Here is a 19864-nt window from a genome sequence, read left to right as displayed (position 1 = left end):
TACCTTCCACTCTGGAAAATTGGTCTTCGTTTTTTATAGACTAAAGTTTTCATTGTCCTCTTCAGTTTTCTTGCTTGTTGCTTGTATCATTTCTGGCTGAATCTCTCCTCTTCCTCTCTCTTTTGACTCAACAGCAGCAGCCGCCTCATAGTGTCTACCCAGCCTTCATGGTCAGTGTTCAGGTTCCAAACACAGAGAAACAACCTGTTTTATCAAGTGTTTTAAATTGCTTGTTGGCAGTCTAACATGTGTCTTTGTGAAGGGGAGCTGATGCCTTTTTGGGAGACAAAGCATGACTTGGGTGTGTTTGGATATTTCATCCTGTTCTTTGTCTTCCTCGCTCGGGTGTCTCAGATTTGACTTCATTTCTAACCTCAAAAACGTTCCTGTGTCTCAATCCTTATTCCAATACTGAACTCACTCAGGTCTGTTGTTAATGCAGAATGTAGTCTAATCTTTGTCGCGGCAACTGAAGAAAACATGATGAGCCACAGAAGCTGGTGTAAAGCACAGGATAAGTAGGTAATGTGGCGATCATTGCCAGACTTATTGAGCCAGTGTGCCAGCTGGTTTGTGCTGGTGCTGTTGACGCTTGTTCCACCTGACAGTACAGTTCTGCAGGGAGCCAGCTTCGCCTAGTTAACTTTAATTGCCTGTTTCCTGTGGAAGTTGCCTGAGCTGCGGCGGCATTTACACATAATGAAAAAAGATAAGTGTGAAAGGAAGCCAGCTCTTTATCCATGAATATTGAATTGGAAGCAATTTATTTTCCTGAATTTTTCCCTCTTTCTCTCTCCCTCCCTCACCACCCCCCCGCCCTTGTCTCTTCTCGCTCCTCTCCTCAGCCATAGCTCGTTAATGAGGCTTCTTGATAATGATCCCTGCACGCTTTTCCTCATTAGGCACACTCAATAGGGACGTCCCTGCCTCAATCCCTCGCTCACTCTCTCTTTCATTCTCTTGTTATTTTCTGATTCTGCCTGTCCCTCCTTTTCTTGTTCTGGCTGGGCCTTTCTCTTTTTTCTTTCGCTCGCTTTTTTTCTCTCCACAACAATTGGGCTGCTCGGCACACCAGTACAATATCGATTAACAATGCCGCCCCTCAGTTGCTTCTATCCATCGTACGATTTCAGGTCCAGCTCGACATAATGAGCTGACTGAATAATGGCCAGCTGCTAAATAAACCTTTAAATGTGGTAAGCCACCAGATATACCCTCGTCTAGTTTCTCCATTTTACGTAATGAATGTATGGATGAGGCTATTTAAGTTCTAGCCAGCAAGCAGAATAGCAATCATGTTTTTTTTTCTTCTTTGGAGAGGCAGTTGATGGTTGTGCTAAGTGTTATTTAACCTTGTTTTAAAGCACTTGCTTCCCTCTTGCCTGAGTGGCTATTTAACTCCTGTCTATCTACTCGCTGCTCTCTGGCTGCCTCTCTCACACAGACATCCGTGGCCTCTTGGGAAGTGTGTGTGTGTATGTGTGTGTTCTCCACTGTGTCTGTGCTTAACAGCATTTTGCTGGAGGAGTGGGCATGCTTGCTTGGTTTTCCAGAGTGTTGAAAGGTTTGGAGGTTTTCAAGTGTAGACCTATTGATTTTTAACCATCCCAACTATGATTGAAGCACGGTGGTTTGGGCGAGAGCAAAAAGCACTCGGTATCATTTCAGACGAGCAGAGGTGACATGTTGAGTCGAACACAGTTGTCACAAAAAGGTCTGGGACCATAAATAAGAAACGATAAGCACTTTGTAAAACAGTGTAACAGTGTTGTAATAAGTGAAGAGCATGAGCTGGAAATAATCTGTAGTATAAACCTGGAGGCACCCAGGCACACCTCATTCATGTGCAAACCTTTGAACAGAGCTGATTCAGACACAACATTAAGCATAAATGTAAATCTGCTTCCAGCTTCTCTAATGTGATGATTTGCTGCTTTTTCTTTGTTTTATACTTCTTAATTGAGTTTTATTTAGTTTTAGACTGTTTATCAAACTAAACCAGAACGTTAAAGACGGCAGTTTGTGTTCAGGAGAGTAGTGAATGTCTTTTTTTGTTATTTTAAATAGCTTAACATTTAATTGAATAATCAAAACAAATACATGATAGATGAAAATAAGTTAGTTGTAGACCCACTCTGCAATTCTGTTTTTTTTTTTGTGGTGCATAATTAATGTTATAAATCAGCCAGAATGTGGTTTAAGTTGCTAAAATGTGACATTGCTGCACCATGATACAAAAGTCTATTTTGGGATAATACTGCACAGCGTAAGACAAAGTAATAATTAATGTAATGTATTCTGTTTCAGCTATCTAACACTTTGAGCCAGACGATAACGTACTGTACATCCACAGCTATGAACAGAATCAGTTTTTCCTCTCACAGTGAATGAGCTGGATCAGCATGTTGGCAGTCACTGTCGCTCTGCTATTATGCATAAACGGTTTGGCCTTGAACTAAATGTTGTCAAAGCCAGCTCTAATGCATGAGTAGAGTGCGGTCATTCATGGATTCACTTTCCAGCCGACCCACTTGTCCTGTTTTTTGTCTCCCTGCGTTTTGTTTACAGCAGCAGCAGCTCCAGGCTCAGCACCTTTCTCACGCGGCCCACGGCCCCCCTGTCCAGCTACCCCCACACCCCTCAGGCCTGCAGCCCCCCGGCATCCCCACTGTGACGGGTGCTGGATCCGGCCTGCTGGCTCTGGGTGCTCTCGGCAGCCAAGCCCATCTGCCCGTAAAGGATGAGAAGAACCACCACGACCTGGAGCACAGAGGTGAGGAGCGCCCCCTGCCACCCCCCCCCCCCCCTGCTGAACTGCTTTTACCAACCTGATACCTTTTATCTAAGAAACACACTTTTTAAATGTTAGCGTTCATGTGCAGAATTACCGTGGGAGGAAATATCTACACATGTTTTCATTTTTATTTTGGCCTCACCACTGATATATTTTGACGTGAAAATAAAAGTTTAGTTTGTACTAACATAAGGAAACACTACTGCTTGTGTGGAGGATAAACCTGTTTGAAGAACAGACTGAGTCCAGATGTTGCGAGTGAGTCATTTATCAGAGATGTAGGTGGTACCGCTGGTCTAATGTGAAAATAACCTGCGCTGTGTTATTAGAAATGAAGTACCACATTCCAATAAGTCACCCTTTTGTAAAGGGTTTATAAAGTGTATCTTATGGCTTCATGAATTAATAATGCTTTATAGATCCGTTACAAGCCATTAATAAGATTCTGGTTGTGAAAGATATGTTTTGCCAGTTGGTCATTCATCATGAAATCATTAATTAAAGCTAAGAGTTTCTCACTTTCTAACATGCCATCAAGTCTGCATTAATTAAGAAGAGTTCCTCGCTGTCTAATAAGCTAAAAGGAGTATTTTGTAGGTCATCTGTAATTCTAAATGTTAAGTTATTAAGGTAATTATTTCGTAATTCATAAAGTCTGCTGCAGCACTTTTCCAGAAGGTCAGAGGTCAAGTTGTCCAATAATGGCTTATGACTGATTGATAAAGTGTCATTAAATTATATATTAAGCATTAATAAAGCTATTACAACTTATAAACCCTTTAAAAAAATGCACCTTATTATAAAGTGTTACCTAAATGAACTCTGCAGTCGCAGACATGAGCTTAATCTTTTAGTTATTTTATAATAAATGTATAACTGCTATCTGATTGGTGGGGACACCCATACTAATTTGTGTTTTGCTTGTCTCTCTCCTGGCCCCTCATCTTTTCACTCGCCCCTGGCCAATCCTCTGAAAGAGCGTGAGTCGAGCACGGTACGTTGACTCTCCATCTGTGTGTGTGTGTGTGTGTCTGTCTCTTGACTCTGCCGGTCTCTGGCTCACTGTGTTTGGTGATTAGGTGTGCTTTACGTAGACTTAAGCCCCACTGTTCAATAGAAATTCGTGCTCTCTGTGTAGGAACACACACATTTCTGTACTCAAGGGGGGCTGACTGAAATCAAATAATGAAGTCTGGCCAAATAAGCCAGTGCCATCTAATCCAGGTGGAAAATGACTCCAATCAGTGTGCGAGGATTAGTAGTCAGCTACCTCCTTTAATTTCAGCACAATTAAAAGCGACTTTGACTCTCCTTCTATTCTTCCCTCAGCACTTTAGAAGATTCACTGTTGCATGTTTCAATACTGGACTCTTTTTTTTACTTTTCTGTCCTCTACTTCTTCTTCTCTCACTCATTTACTCCTTTCCACTTCTTTTTCTCTCCCCCTCTGTCTCTTCCCATCTCTCGCCTCCTTCTCATGTTAAAGTCCTTGTTTATTGGACTGGCTTAAAGCTCCCAGTTAGCTGGTGCGTAACGCTCTGTTGGATCTGCTTGGCCAGATTGAGTTCCTATTGACTGGCCATTCCTGAATGGGACCACTCATGTCTGAAGGGAACCCAAACTCTTCCCTCATCTCGTATGGTGACGAGCGGCTGCCAGTACTGCCTTACCTGATCTCCTCACCACCCTCCCCCCTTTCTCTCGTTTCCACCACACACACAGTCTTCCTGTGCTGTTGTCTCAGGTCATCTGATACCAGAGTTGGAGGCAACTGCAGGGTTATTGAGTCTAAGCAATCCCTTAAAGGTCACAGGCTCAGATACACAGACAGACTGTAATGCTGTAGATTTCGGTCTGTCCAGGTGGCATCTTCACACCAAGCCAGACTAAAACTCTGTGTGGCTTTCTTTTCCACAACTGTAGCTAAACACATTTCCATATTCTGACCTGTGAAGGACAGATGTGGAACTGAGAGAATGTGTGTGTGTGTGTGTGTGTGTGTGTGTGTGTGTGTGTGAGAGATTAACTGCCCAACCACAGTGTTTTTTTATATCGTCACACTCCACTCTCTTTGGCTCAGAAGGTCTTTACACATTTATTTGGCCCTTCACTCAAGCTGTTACCTTTCTCTGCTGCGCTTCTTTCTCTTCCCGTCATTTGCATCCAAGAAGTCCGACATCTTCCTCCTCCCTCTTTCACCATATCTGTCTGTTTTGTGATGAAGGCAGGGGTTTGTTGAGCTGCCTGACAGTGGCGGCTGGCCTCAGGGATTGCTTGCCTTCACCCATCCTCCCTCCCTCTCTCCTTGCCTGTTGGCCTGTTTGGCAGTGCCGCCCCACCACACCAGTGCCCAGACTATAAAAACCCCGTTTGCAGCTTCTGAGAGAGTGCCAGCCTGCCCGGGTATTCCCACTAGTGGGGAGAACTCATTGCCACCCTGTTACGCTCTCATTGCTTGCCAAGTTCCTTTCCTGTTTTGCTCTCTTGTCTTTCTTCTTCCTCCCTTTCTTTTTTCTTTTTTTCTTATTTTCTCACTCTGCCCCTTTCATGGCTCTTTTCTCTGCTGGCAACATCCTCTTTGTGTCTTCACATTGCACTCTTGTCCAGGTTCCCTCAATGGCCTCTTTTGTTCCTTCCTCTTTTTTATTCTAGTTGATTTTCATGAACTCTGCTGTCATTTTCTGCTGTTTAGTCACTGACCTACCACAACACAAACACGCGCAGGCACAGACGCACACACAGGGACTCTCCATCATCATCATCAACGTGGGTATTAGTTACCCAGTGAAATATTTTGGTCACTTTTGTATTTATTTGCGCGTACTTGAACGTCACAGACAGAAAGTCAGGAATGTGTGTGTGTGTGTGTGTTGCACTCTGCTCCCACCTCACAGTTTCTCTTCAATCTGTCCTATGCATCACCTTGCGTGCGAGTTCAGTGCTTTTGTCTTCCAGAGGCGGGTTTGCTCAGCTGCCTCGTCTGTTTCCTCCTTGCTCCATTGCCTTGGCAGCAGCAGCAGCAGGGCTAAGCTGTCCCAGAATCCTCTTCTGCCCCTTCTATCCCAAATCAGTCCAGTAGCATTGTGTGTTTTAGCTTTACAGTCAATATTGTCACAGCTCTGACAAAGGAAAAGGTTCCAGAACCATGCATGGACTTAAACGCACCATTTGGTTGTTTCTGGTTTCTGAGGGTTTGTCGCTTGCTGCATTTAAGCCCCAAAACATTCACTTGGCTGAGGGGCATATGCTGGCAGGGCAGGGTTTGCTCTTTTTTAAGTCACCTACATCTGGCACTAAATGTTAGTAAGAGTTACGCTGTTTATTACTCCATATCATGGCAGCATGGGTTTAGATGGAGCAAGAGGAGCAAGATTTGCTATATTGGCAGAACGCACTTCCTCACAGTATTTTGAGTATTCTAAGATTCAGAAGGTGTAGCACACTCAGAGGGAACTGACGGGGTCTGGCTGCATGTTGTTGTTGGCAGAATAACTCGGTGTCGCCATCAGACAGCCTGCGGGCAGCAAGTGAGAAGCACCGCGGCTCTTCAGATTACAGCCTCGACTCCAAGAAACGCAAAGTGGACGACAAAGACAGCATGAGCCGATATGTGAGTGTTTATTGGTTTTATTGTTTGTAGTGTTAGCTGATGGTGGGGTTCCTGCTTGTATTTTAACTTTGATCATCTCAGTGTTTACTATATTAGGCCACTCTCTTTTAAAATGTTTAACTTCAGGACAGAAGTAAATAAAAGAAAAGCAAAATGTAGCAGGAAAATGAATAAACACCCAGTTTACTGCCGGTGAATGTTTTTATCTAACCGCCACAGTTTTGTTGGGCTTTTTCAATTGATGCACTACAGATGAGCTTACAATTAAACATATTTGAAGAACATAGTTTCATATAATAAATGCATTTAGTATCAGAACTGTCTCCAGTATAACTATTACTAGTATAACAAGTTACACACTTATTATCAGGAAACTTTCAAGAAATTGTTATTATTATTATAAAAAATTGGACGAGTAAATTAAAGTGTTACACACATGTGTACAGTATCTAAAGCAAATGACAAACAAATGCTCAAAAGCTTCCAAAGTCCATAAATCTGGTCTCTGATGTTGATCTAGTTGTCAGAGAATATGACTGCACTGGTTTAAGCTCACTGTACTGTAATGTAAAGCCTGTCGCTCCTTCTTTTCAGGACAGTGACGGAGACAAAAGTGACGACTTGGTGGTGGATGTTTCCAATGAGGTGAGACTGCGTTTGAACAGAGCTGCTCCGCCACATTCCTCAGTGTGAACGCTGCGCAGAAACTATACACAGCTCTCTCTTTTTCATTTGTCTGTAGAAGCCTCAACACCTTTAGCAGCGTTGCCAAGAAGTCTGTCATAATATTGGTTGTGTGTGACATGAGTGTGTGCTTACTTGCTGTATTTCTTTTGCCATTCATGCAGAACGTAATACAAAGAATACAAAGAGGAAAGGGAGTGACAGGTGAATGAAGTGTGTGTGTATGCGTGTGTGTGTGTGTGTGTGTGTGAGGGAGAGTACGAGCACGCACAAGTATATTTATCTGTGTTTGCACATGAGGCCCCGGTTTGTTTGACCTACATGTACGTGCCAGTGGCTTTCCTCCGGTCTGTTTGCTCAGTCTCGCTCTCTGTCTGTCTCGTTTAACTCTGTAGGATCCAGCCACCCCTCGAGTCAGCCCCGCGCACTCTCCTCCGGAAAACGGCCTGGATAAATCACGAGTCCTGAAGAAGGATGCTGCCCCCAACAGCCCCGCCTCCGTCGCCTCCTCGGGCAGCACGCCGTCCTCCAAAGCAAAGGACCACGCCCATGTGAGTGACAAACTGAACGACTAGAGAGAAGATGAAATAAGGCAGTTATAGTGGAGGGTGAAGTGACAGACTAAAGGGCATTTGTCAAGTGAAGTGGGTGTCTGTGTGAAGGACTAATACGCAGGCGGCTTAGGGGCTTGAAGGGGCAGAGATGCACTCTCAGGAAATCAAACCCTGTGGCTCACTCCTCTCAATCTCCTTTATGGCTTACCCAATAAATGGTCATTTCTTCCTCGGCCTGAGGCTGTAAATAACCCAGAGACACGGCAGCGGGGGAACTGCTGTCTCCCTCTTTTTCTTGCTTCGTCTCATCTTCTCCCACATTTTCTCTTAATACCGCAGCTCTCACTAACCAGGCTAAAACAACCCGCGTGTATCTGTTTTACATAAACCATTTCACTGAGGATTAGGGTAGATTTATAGTCCACATCACTACCCTCCACCTCCCATGACACCCGGCTTTTCTCAGTCCCTCATTAGTGTGTGTCACCAGGCTAAACCCCACACTACTCTAACTCCGTCTGCAAAGGAAGAAAGAGATGGATCAATTATGAGAGGAGTGTTGCCAGCATCTTGCTTGTCTAGCCGCTCTTAACAAGCTTGACTTCTAAGCAAAGGTTTATGCCCCTACCCCCACCACACATACACACACATCGTGGCTGTAATGAAGTGTCAGTGTTAGATTGGATTACCTTGAGCCGTCCACTCAGATTGTCACTCTGGATTTCTCTGCTAGTGGGGTTATTTTGGACTCACGTGGGGATTTTTTAATAAAAATTTTTACACTCTGGCATGTTTCGTGTGTGTGTGTGTGTGTGTGTGTGTGTGTGTGTGTGTGTGTGTGTGTGTGTGTGTGTGTGTGTGTGTGTGTGTGTGTGTGTGTGTGTGTGTGTGTGTGTGTGTGTGTGTGTGTGTGTGTGTCAGAGTGAGAGTAAGTGGACGTACAACTTTCAGTAAGCGGATATAAAATAAGGTTTCACGTGAGGGTTTTTATGTTTTAGAATGACAAGTCGTCCACACCGAGCCTCAAGTCCAACACGCCTACACCGAGGAATGAGGCACCAACACCAGGAACCAGCACCACTCCAGGACTACGGCCTCTTACAATGGGGAAACCACCCGGCATGGAGGCACTAGGTATGTAAACATAGATGCACACCTTCACTGTCACCCTTATTTAGAACTGAAATCATTGATTGATAGACAGCTTATTTGATACAGGACAAAATAAGCATTTTAATGACATTAAATTGGAATTTGTGATGGCCATGTTTCCCTGGCCTGTGACACCATATGGACCAGACAATTAATCAAGAAAGCAATATTCAGATTAATTGATGATAAAATAATCCTGAAGTTCATTCTGGACCTAGTAAACATTAGATCCTTTATCGGTTGTTCTGGAGCTTTCTATCATATCTCCCAATCTGTCATTTCCACATGTACCTATAAATCACTTTACACGTCTTCTTCTCTAGCCGCCCCGGCCCTGCGTACACCTCTGTCCATTGCGGGTTCATATGCCTCCCCGTTTGCGATGATGGGTCATCATGAGATGAACGGATCCCTGACCAGCCCGGGCGTCTATCCGGGTCTCATTTCACCGCAGATGAGCGCTGCAGCTGCTGCCGCCTATGGACGCTCACCAATTGTTAGTATTCCAGCTTCTCTATCAAATTTAATGCACACAACTGAATGAACAAAGCTTCTCTTCTTCACATATATTCATTCATATATTCCATCAGTTTGACACAACAAGCCCTCACCAGCGCCTGTATGAATTATCCTCCCCGGCTGTAGGTTGTAGAATCTGTTTGCAAAATGCCTTTGAAAAACTTTAACATTCATCCCGTATTTCCATAACTCATTGTGAGTATTTCTGCTTGGCTGGCTGCAGCTTGTTGTGTGTACATAATGAGAAAGTACAAAGACAGCCGAGCTCCTTTTACTTTGATGTTAGTTAGTTAGCATTCTAAAGGCTTTAAACAAAAAAAGAAAAAGAGGCTCGCCCTCAAAATGCATCTCCATGTTTGAAAATCTCCCAGGCTTTCATTAGCATTAGCAAGTGGGATGTTGTAGCCTTGTGTAAAGCCTCTCTGTATGCAATGAAGCTGAATCTGCGCCTTTTCAAGGGATTTGCCTGGAAACGATGGTACGAGAGTTCCTCAGGGCGTTAGCACATAAAGTGAGGCATAGTTTTTAATTTGAATATTAGCTTAGTCTAATTTATCTTTGCTGTTTGTTAACTCTTGACTCCTCTTGCTCATGCAGGCGGGGTTTGACCCTCACCCTCACATGAGGGCTCCAGGCCTGCCAGCCAGCCTCACGTCCATTTCTGGAGGAAAACCGTAAGCATCTGCACTTTTGAATTTAGCTCTATAACAGATGGCATATACTTCTTATCTCAAACTGACCATCTTTCCCTTCTTCCGTCCCCCGCAGAGCTTATTCTTTTCACGTGAGTGCAGATGGTCAGATGCAGCCCGTGCCCTTCCCTCCAGATGCACTGATAGGCCCGGGCATCCCGCGCCACGCTCGCCAGATCAATACACTGAGCCACGGGGAAGTGGTGTGCGCTGTCACTATCAGCAACCCCACACGCCACGTCTACACCGGCGGCAAGGGTTGTGTCAAGATCTGGGACATCAGCCAACCAGGCAGCAAGAGCCCGGTGTCCCAACTCGACTGCCTGGTAACTAGCCGACGTGAAAACGTGTTTGTTCAAGAGTTTCAAATCCGTGTTAATACTGCGGGTGTTTCATGAGGTCTCTGCGATCGGCCTCCTTCATTAAGATTTTCTTGAGCATCAAATGTAGCCTGTCTCCACATCCCACCGAAGCTTTCCCCCAGATCCCAACAGACAGATGTGAATAATTCAGCAAAGTGTCTCACTGCTGTGCTGAAATAATCTTTGGTGAGAAAAGAAAAAGCCTGCTGAGTAATGATGTTCTGATTGGCCAACCCTGTCTGCCATTACCCAGCTCATTACTTCCTCCCAACTGCCTCCCATTTCTCATTTTGATACTGTGGCTTCATGCTGTTCAGCTCATATGGCCTCCAACACCCTTAAGGTGCGTCCAGAGTGCAATGGGGTCTTATAAAGCCATCGGGGTGCTGTTTTAATTCGACCGAGAGCTTCCGCAGATCTATCGATCTGTCTTCTTGCTCTCTTGGAGCCTGGCCAACAGCTGCAGCCTCGCTCTCTCCCTGCGCCTCTTGTTAAAGCTGACATCCACATCTTCACTATAACATGAACAAGAGACAGCAGCAGCCTGAAAACTTCACCCGTCAAAGAAAAGCTCTGCTTGAGTTTAAGTAGAGATGGTCTTGACGTGGAAAACAAGGATGTATGCTGCTCAGCAGAATTGTAATTTAGTTTGTTTTCAACCTCAAATTGTTCTTTTTTGTTTTTACGTAGATGTTTCACGTTTACAGATAAATTACACCAAGATCGTGACAATACTTGTTTCTGTTCCAGAACAGGGACAATTACATCCGCTCCTGCAAGCTGTTGCCTGACGGCCGCACCTTAATAGTGGGTGGCGAGGCTAGCACGTTGACCATCTGGGACCTGGCCTCGCAGACGCCCCGCATAAAGGCCGAGCTCACTTCCTCTGCTCCGGCCTGCTACGCACTGGCCATAAGCCCCGACGCCAAGGTGTGCTTCTCCTGCTGCTCGGATGGAAACATCGCCGTGTGGGATCTCCATAACCAGACCCTCGTTAGGTCAGTACTTTTTGTTTTACACGTTGGCTTTAAGCACAAACTGAAAGACTTCATTGACTGATTTTCGACGTGTGCTCCAGGCATTCTTTAATACACAGCTCAATGTGTTTGAAGAATAAAATATTCGGCCACCGCCTTATTGTTGGAGATGGGAAGGCTTTGTCCTCTGTTCCTCACCTAATGTTTGTTATCTTGTTGTGTTTCAGGCAGTTCCAGGGACACACTGATGGAGCCAGCTGTATCGACATCTCCCACGACGGGACCAAACTGTGGACCGGAGGGCTCGACAACACCGTCCGCTCCTGGGATCTGAGGGAGGGGCGACAGCTCCAGCAACACGACTTTACCTCACAGGTAGAGACAAGCGAACAAAATGAATGCACCCTTTTAGGTGATCCTTGTCGCTGATGTCGTCTGATCCAACTGTGTTGTTGTCTCCTCGTTGCAGATCTTCTCGTTGGGCTACTGTCCCACTGGAGAGTGGCTGGCTGTGGGCATGGAGAGCAGCAACGTGGAGGTGCTTCATCACACCAAGCCTGACAAGTACCAGCTGCACCTGCACGAAAGCTGCGTCCTCTCACTCAAGTTCGCCTACTGTGGTAAGTAACCGGCTCCTTAACACAGACCTATGGGGGATGACCAAATATTTAGGCATTCAATAACCAGGAGATGGAGATTTAAAGGTTTCATTTTATGTGGAAAATACTTTTTTTGCCTTGTGAGCGATGGTTTGCCATTAAACTTGCTGTCGGTATTTATGGTTGCCCGAGGAGGAATAAAATGATCATGGCCACATCAGGCCAACTCTACTTTTCTAAACTTGTTTTTGCCATATTTTGACATTAGAGAACAAAATAAATTGGCTCCAACGTTCTAAACTTGATCGTTATTGGATGACATTTCATAGTTACACGTGTATTACATATGTTGGTGTTTTAAAGCTAATTCTGGTATTTCGTAGACTAAATATCTTAAAATGTGACAGTTTTGGGACAAAAACACAATGAAACAAATGTAGTATTCTCCAAGAGAATTACAAACGTGGTAGTGTAGAGAAGTCTTTGACGCAACACTTGGACCACCACAGTTGCCAGAATAAATAAATGTGGAACTCTTAGAGTTGTTTGGTGACATTGTTCTGCTGGGGGAATGTTTGACTCTCCTAGCTGCTGCCTGCTGTTAAATGTGGTGAACATGGATTTCTCCATGTCTTTTACTCTCGGCTTGACAAAATCTTCCCGACAAGCACTCTGTTAGAAACCAGATCCTTGAGCCGTGTCTGATTTCTGCAGTCTAGACGAGCACTAGCTGTGTTGGAGACAACTTCTCAACAGCTTCTGTAGATGTAGAAGTGATTAGTGACTCTGTACAGTCTAAATGCACATTACAAAGGCGTGTAGCTGAATGCATTAAGAAGGAAGCTGTTATTTTACAAATATTCTCATTACATTTGTCATTGCCCTTTCAGTGCAGATTATTGTGCCTGCTGGGCAGACCAGCTGGTGTCAAGTGTAAGGCTCCGACAAATGAGGTTTCACTCCCCCCCCCCCCCCCCCCCCCCCTCAAATGTCAGTAATCATTTTCTCCTCACGAGACCCCCCACAGCACTGTCTCGTATCACTGCCACCGCAGAACTGGTTAATTCAAACGTGGCTCACTGCTTCAGAGCTCTTGCTGCTACTAATTAAATCATTACCCAACTAGTCAGTTGGGCAATTAATCAGAGAGTGATTTAAATAATTATCAGAGTCTTCATTATGTGCATTTTATGATTCTTAATGTTTTTTTCCCCCCAATAAGGCTTTTATGTCTATTGATAGGCTATTACAGAGTCACATGTTAGCTGTTGTTGTGGGCTGGAGGTATAATGTGAATCAGCATGTCAAGGCGTCCGTTCTGTGTCTGCAGGTAAATGGTTTGTGAGCACGGGGAAGGACAATCTGCTGAATGCGTGGAGGACTCCTTATGGTGCCAGCATATTCCAGGTAACTACAATAAACACAGACACGCAATTAAATGAAAAAAGGTACAAAGATTGTTCCTTGATTGAGACGAGGAGGTGATTTCACAAAATAGTATCTGCTCTTTGACACGCACATTTAAAAGTTTGTATTCTTCAAGCCTGATTCTATTTTATTTTGTTCCACATATTTTTCCAAAGAGTGAAAGTCTGTGCTCGTGTTATAGCGACGCTGTAATCCTGCACATAATTCAGACATGGTCTATCTTGTGTAAAGCTAAAAACATGTTCATTTGCTTTTTATGAGTGCAAGTACTGGTTGGGTCTTCCAACTTGCATATTGTTAAATAAGTCTCAAATGATTAGTCAATCGACTGAATAATAATATTCAACTATTTCAATAATCTATAATAGTTAGAATTTGTTTCACTATTTTAGCTTGAGATGAATTCAAACACTCTGAGTCCAGCCTCTCAAATGAAAGGATCTGTTAGTTTTCAGTTTTTCTGATTATAAACTGAATATTGTTGGTCACTGTTTTGTTTTTGTGCAGAATAATAATTATAAATACCTTAAATCCACCATTACAGCCAATAATGTGGTTTAAGATTTTTAAACAATTCAATAGTTTTTTCCTCAACATTATACTTAGTGAAGACTTTTGGTGCAAGCAGTTAGTGTTGTTGTCGCTTACTGTAAGACCATAATGCTTTGAGAAAGATACGAGAGGCTCTGGTTTCCTATTTGCATTAGAAATACACGTTGGCAAACTACAACCGCACCAGCGCTGCGTGTGTAATGTTGTGCTTGTGCTGAGACGAAGACAGTAATTTAGCTAATTCAACAGTAATTATACTGAATCTGTCCACCTCCTATTGATCAAGTTTAAACTGAGCATCCTTCATAAAACTAATGATAGAAAGAAGTCAAAAACTAACTAAATGAAAACTCGTCTAACTTGAGTTGCTTCCTTCCACAGTCGAAGGAGTCGTCCTCCGTCCTGAGCTGTGACATCTCCGCAGACGACAAATACATCGTGACAGGATCCGGTGACAAGAAGGCCACCGTCTACGAGGTCATCTACTAGAGAGGAAGGAGGCTCCTGCCCTGCTTCAGCACTTCTGATGAGACCACTTTTACTTCCCCTCCCGACCATCCGTCTGTGGACTACAACACGCTGGGACGAACTACAGATTTGGTAATCTTACCTGGCGGAAATCGGTGGAGCTGTTGGCCGAAGGATGTTTGTGCTGGAAAGACGGTTTTTCTTCTGTCCGTTCTTGTTTTGGAGGGTTTATTCTTTTTGGGTTACACATTTTTTTGTGACTTCTAAATTTTTTTCTTGTTTTTCTTTGAGAATATTTGGGTGTACCCGATGAAGCCGAGCTTCATTTCTGAGAACATCATTCCCCCAGACGTCTTGTGAAAAGTGTACATATTGGATTAAATAAAAGACATTTTATATATATTATAAAAATATATATATTTTCATGTCCTGGGTGTACTTGTGATGATTTCTTTTTTTGGCCCACTCTTATGCCATGATATTTGAGTGGAAGAGCAGAAGATAGATTAGAACTTTTTAACAATTTTACTCTTTGATTTTCTTAAAGCACATTCTCCAGGCTGACCTTTTCAGAAATCGAACAGAGGAGCATGAGACTTGTAAGTAGGAACGTTTTGTGGAGATTTTAAAATGGCCTTTTGTCACAGTGCTCTTACCGGAAGATGGAAGCGTGGAGAGCCTCGGCTGGTTTGGACCACTGTGGGACAGAGCGGGACACTGATTCAGGAGAAGAGATGGATGTACATTTAATTCATATATATGAAAAAAATACCTTTTTTTAAAGTGTACTGCTCTGTCTGTGCTATCTTTCTCCCTGTTTGTTTTACCTTGTTAGATTATGGGAGATAGGGAACGTTTAATGTTTAGCCTAACCCTTGGACCTCAGTTGGCAGCAGAAGCGCTGCAGCAGGCACAAACTGGAAGAAAATGTGCTTTTTGCTAACTTGACGTAATATGGATGTTGAATTGCACCATTGATTTTTCGGCTACAGACTTAAGTTCAATCTGCGCTATTAGAATCCTTCTGCCCTTTGTATCTTATCAATATTCCTGGAATATGTTTGGTTTGCAGAGAGACATGTAAATGCTCACGAGGACGGAGGAAACGGCACTTATATGTAAACAAAAATGAGGAAATCAAATGTGTCCCATGTTGACGTTAAGACAACGGTGAATAATTCTGGTTTGTACACTGTGCTCCTGATACTGTCAGCATTTCCCACAAGAAAATAAGAAGGGGCGATGAGCACCGGCTCCTCTGAATCACACCAAAGTATGTAGCAAATGCTGTCGGCACTGAAAAGAAATGTACAGTTGTTAATAAATCAATAAAACAGTTTTTTTTAGAATTCCTTGTGATTGACCTGCTGATGATCAGATGTTGCTACAACAGTGAGAGTTTAGCACCGAGTCCATGTGCTACTGTGTGGTTATAGCAGCTTAGGTGGAACTTTACATTATTTTTGGGAAAATGCACTTATTTACTTTTCACATAACATTTTGTGAGGTTGCGACGAGGGGACTTATGATCTCAGTATCCCTCAAATCTTGAGCAACGCTTGATTTGTATCTAATGCTTATGTGCCTCTGGCTATCGCTGCTCGGAGGCATAAAAATGTCATGGTATAATATGTCATGAATAAGTTATAGTACAGCCTAGTACCGAGGTCACTAATAGGCTGACCACGGTCCGGACCTGGACCCAGACCTATAAATTATTAAATTCTCATTAGCGGAGCATTTTTATTTTAAGTGGCGCAGCTTTTCTAACCTTTATGGCACCAGTTTAGCGACCCACATGCGTGACGCTACTCGGCCAATCAAATCTGTGTATATTGATGAGCATTGCAACCCGGGTGAGAGAGAAACACACACGCGTACACACACACACACACGTGAGAGAAATGTAGTAGTTGCTCTAAAAAGAGAAAAGTAAACTACAAATACGGAGCTTTTAATGTTCATTCTTCCTACGGGTAGTTAAAAAATAAAAGCAACGTGAACCACAGCGAAGAGACTAAACACAATTGGTCTCGGTGACGGCAAGTAGCCCAGTACATCTTGACAATTTGAAGTCTAAACACCAGACCGGCACTGTTCTGGATCCGAGAAACGGTAAAAATGAGTTTCTGTTGGTGTAATTTTTGATAAGGGGAACTGTTAAATGTCTCAATTGTGACAAACGGACTTATATTTGTCAGCGCACACACTGATATGAAACAAGTGAAGTGTGACAGAGCGGAGCTCTAAACTGAAGTAAAAAGGTGTGAGAGAGACCGAGACGCTTGTTGTGAGTTAATGGCTTTGTTTCCAGACGGGATGGTTTGTGGTTTCAGGCCTGCTGACAGGAGTAATGGTGGGAGGGGAGAGACACACAGCTCAGGATCTGTGGCCCACACACACACACACACACACACACACACACACACGAATCACAGAACCAGCAGAGACACATTCGGTCGCACTCACATTTCACACACTCCCACACACACCTCAAAGAAATGACAAACTACTTTGTGAATTTGTCGCTTTGTGCTGCTATCAGTGTTGATTGTGAAACAGGATTTGATGATAAAATAAATAGATAAAACACCACGCCAATAACGACATGATTATGAAACTGCAACTCTCGGTTTGTTCGGTCATGGCTTCCATAGATTATTCATGATATGCACTATTAATGTGAGTGTGTGTGTAAATCCTGTTTTACTGACTCACCGCCCTGAACAGTTGCTGTGTCTTTTATATCTTCCTCTCCCACGTCCTCTCCCACTCTCTTGTTCTGCTCCCACCACAGGCGGTGACTGCATTCATTTTCACTCTTGTGGGGGTGCTGGCTGTAAGGCTGTGATTTCCCACTGTGTGTGTGTGTGTGTGTGTGTGAGAGAGAGAGAGAGAGGAGGAGGGGGGGGGGGGGGGTTAGGGATGCAATATGTGGCGATTTCTTTGCCATGCATTTCCCCTTACTGTGTGGGCATAAGTGCTCTGTACATATGGCTGAGCTGTGCATACATCATGTACATACAAGTCAGAGTTTGTGTATCACATGTGGTTCAGTTTAGGAAACTAAAACACTGAAGTTGAGGTTTAGGAAAGACAATTGACCTTTCAACATGTACCCAAGATCATTCCCAGAGGTGGACGAAATGCTCAGATCTTCTACTTAAAGGTAAAAGTATTAATACCACAGTATAGAATCCGGCTTTGAAAATGTACTAAAGTAGAAGTACAAAAGTATTAGCATGAAAATATACATTTCAGGATTCTATATTATAATATTATATTACTGGATTATAATTATTGATGTATTCTCAGATACAACAAAGTGCACTCGTGTGCACAGGCATCACAAAGCATCTCTCAGGACTCCCAGGGCTCCACACAGACCTGTCGACCTCATTTGCATATTAACATCCAATCACAATGCTGCCAAAATAAAGATAACTGAACACTTACTGATAACAGATGACATGTCATTATTCAGATTACATATCCAGATTTAGGCATTTTTAATGTCTATCTTAAAACAATACTATCGTGTATGTACAGTCCATCACAAGATCTGTTCCTAAAATGATTCCACTGTAAGAGATAATAATTCACAGTCTTTATTTTGTGTCATTTTGTGTTTTAAAGCTCAACATGTGAGGCTTCAACAGTCGTATTTAGTTAAATTAAATGGGTTTCTTCCAGAGATTTGGTGATTGTCTGTCTGTTTCACTGGACAGCGTCTTCTCTCTGAGCTGCAGGGAGACGCAATAAACACAGAAGTGTGAAGACTTTGGAAGATTCTCACTTAATTTGAGTAATGCAACTGCTGAAGCCTCATTACTTTTATTTAAACTTTGGGAAGCAGAAAGAGGAATGTGTGGAAATACCATTGGACCGCCAGTGTGAACAGGATGTTTCCTTGTACATGGGGGGACTGTACGTATTGTTTTAAGATACTGTAACACCTAAACATCCAAGATGTTTTACCTTAACATGATTAACAAAAACAAAACACGAATATACACATACCTCTGTTTTTATATGTGCTTTGATATTTGTTTAAATCTTGCAGCGCTGGAAGAAGTATTCAGACGTGTTACATAGCCTAAGTAAAAGTAGTAATACCACAAGGTAGAAATACTCAGTTACAAGTAAAAGTCCTGCATTTAAAATGTAGCTTAAGTAAATGTACAAAAGTATTAGCATCAAAATATACTTAAAGTACCAAAAGTAAAAATACTCTATTTCTTATACTGCAGAGGAGCGATGTGATCAATAAAGTTTTATCTTTATCCACAATATTACGTGATAAATTACTTTGTGATCATGTTTTGTATTAATAATCTGAATCGACAAAGTAACTTAATGTATCAAATAAATGTAGTGGAGTATAAAGTACAATATTTTCCTCTGAATTGTGGTGCAGTAGAAGTATCAAGTGAAGTACCTCAAAATTGTACTTAAGTACAGTACTAAAAAATACAAATGAAACATTGTATAAAAAATATCTAAATGTGTCTCATTGTCCATTAACTCATAAAATAAAAGCTGACTGCTGCAGTTAAAAGCTTCTAACCACTTTGAGAGGCTCAGCCTGTAAAATCCTGATGCAAGGTGTTTTTTGTTCTCTTGACAGTCGAGAGCTTTTGCTGTGAAGGAGAAGGGCGCTCCACCTCTCTCCTCTCTATTTTCTCTCCTCGGTCCATTTCAGCGGCAAAGGTTTTACCCTCCTTTTACCTGACAGCCTTCAGATTTCATCTCACTTTCAGAGCACGGCGAGAAGCAAAATGATGAGCCTTTTGTCACTAAGACAGGCCTTTTATGTTTCCACTGGCTCCTTTCCTCAATCCCATTTTCAGCAGTTACACCCCTCCACATCTGTCTTCTTTGTGTATCCACATCGATTGGGCTGAACCAAGTTGTCTGGAGAAAAATAGAGAGGAGTGTATGAGGGCGCAGTATTTCTTTTTTTTAAACGAGATAAAAAAGAGAGAAGCTCTATTCCTTTCTCTTTCACTCGCTGGGTAACCAAGTGCTTGCGGAGAGCAGTGTGAGATTAAAGGGAGCTTGTGTAGAGGCAGAGAGCGCCGGTGCTTCAGCTCCCAGAGGTCATTTTGGTCCCTTTGATAACGTTCAGGCCGCGCTCCATCTTCTGACCTGTCCTCAAGATGAGAAGCTTTCATCAGGCTCTGCTGGCCACAAGAGCCCACTCAGGATCAGGGGCTCAAATTAGAGAAGGTGTGTGTGTGTGTGTGTGTGTGTGTGTGTGTGTGTGTGTGTGTGTGTGTGTGTGTGTGTGTGTGTGTGTGTGTTTTTAAGTGTTCATAGTATAATTCAAAGCTTTCACTGTTATAAAAGCCTTGTCCCTGGTCTTTGATCACACAGACTGGTGAGAACAATGCCTTAACTCTAAATGATTTGTCCAGGAGGGGGATCTGAAAGGATTCAGGTAAAAACAAAACAGTGGAGGAGGCGTCCTGTA

The 19864-nt window shown here is 43.1% G+C and overlaps 1 protein-coding gene across 9 annotated transcripts in view; it reads left to right on the top strand.

The window, feature by feature from the left end:
- Positions 1 to 15740, top strand: part of tle3b (TLE family member 3, transcriptional corepressor b) — a 30155-nt gene extending 14415 nt beyond the window's left edge. For 2 of the 9 annotated variants that reach the window (XM_029427451.1, XM_029427437.1), the window contains exons 8-22: positions 135 to 170; positions 2569 to 2773; positions 3730 to 3788; positions 6282 to 6404; positions 6999 to 7049; positions 7484 to 7639; positions 8641 to 8776; positions 9118 to 9290; positions 9911 to 9987; positions 10082 to 10331; positions 11118 to 11365; positions 11572 to 11719; positions 11814 to 11964; positions 13274 to 13350; positions 14305 to 15740. In XM_029427451.1, coding sequence (XP_029283311.1) covers positions 135 to 170; positions 2569 to 2773; positions 3730 to 3788; positions 6282 to 6404; positions 6999 to 7049; positions 7484 to 7639; positions 8641 to 8776; positions 9118 to 9290; positions 9911 to 9987; positions 10082 to 10331; positions 11118 to 11365; positions 11572 to 11719; positions 11814 to 11964; positions 13274 to 13350; positions 14305 to 14412 — 1998 coding nt within the window. In that variant the 3' untranslated portion in view covers positions 14413 to 15740. The remainder of the gene's footprint in view (positions 1 to 134; positions 171 to 2568; positions 2774 to 3729; positions 3789 to 6281; positions 6405 to 6998; positions 7050 to 7483; positions 7640 to 8640; positions 8777 to 9117; positions 9291 to 9910; positions 9988 to 10081; positions 10332 to 11117; positions 11366 to 11571; positions 11720 to 11813; positions 11965 to 13273; positions 13351 to 14304) is intronic. The other 7 variants (XM_029427485.1, XM_029427459.1, XM_029427500.1 and 4 more) reach the window with 5 other exon arrangements.
- Positions 15741 to 19864: the final 4124 nt, after the last annotated feature.

The sequence above is a fragment of the Cottoperca gobio genome, chromosome 3 (assembly GCF_900634415.1).
Source record: "Cottoperca gobio chromosome 3, fCotGob3.1, whole genome shotgun sequence".
NCBI lineage: Eukaryota > Metazoa > Chordata > Actinopteri > Perciformes > Bovichtidae > Cottoperca > Cottoperca gobio.
This window is presented reverse-complemented; position numbering and strand designations above follow the sequence as displayed.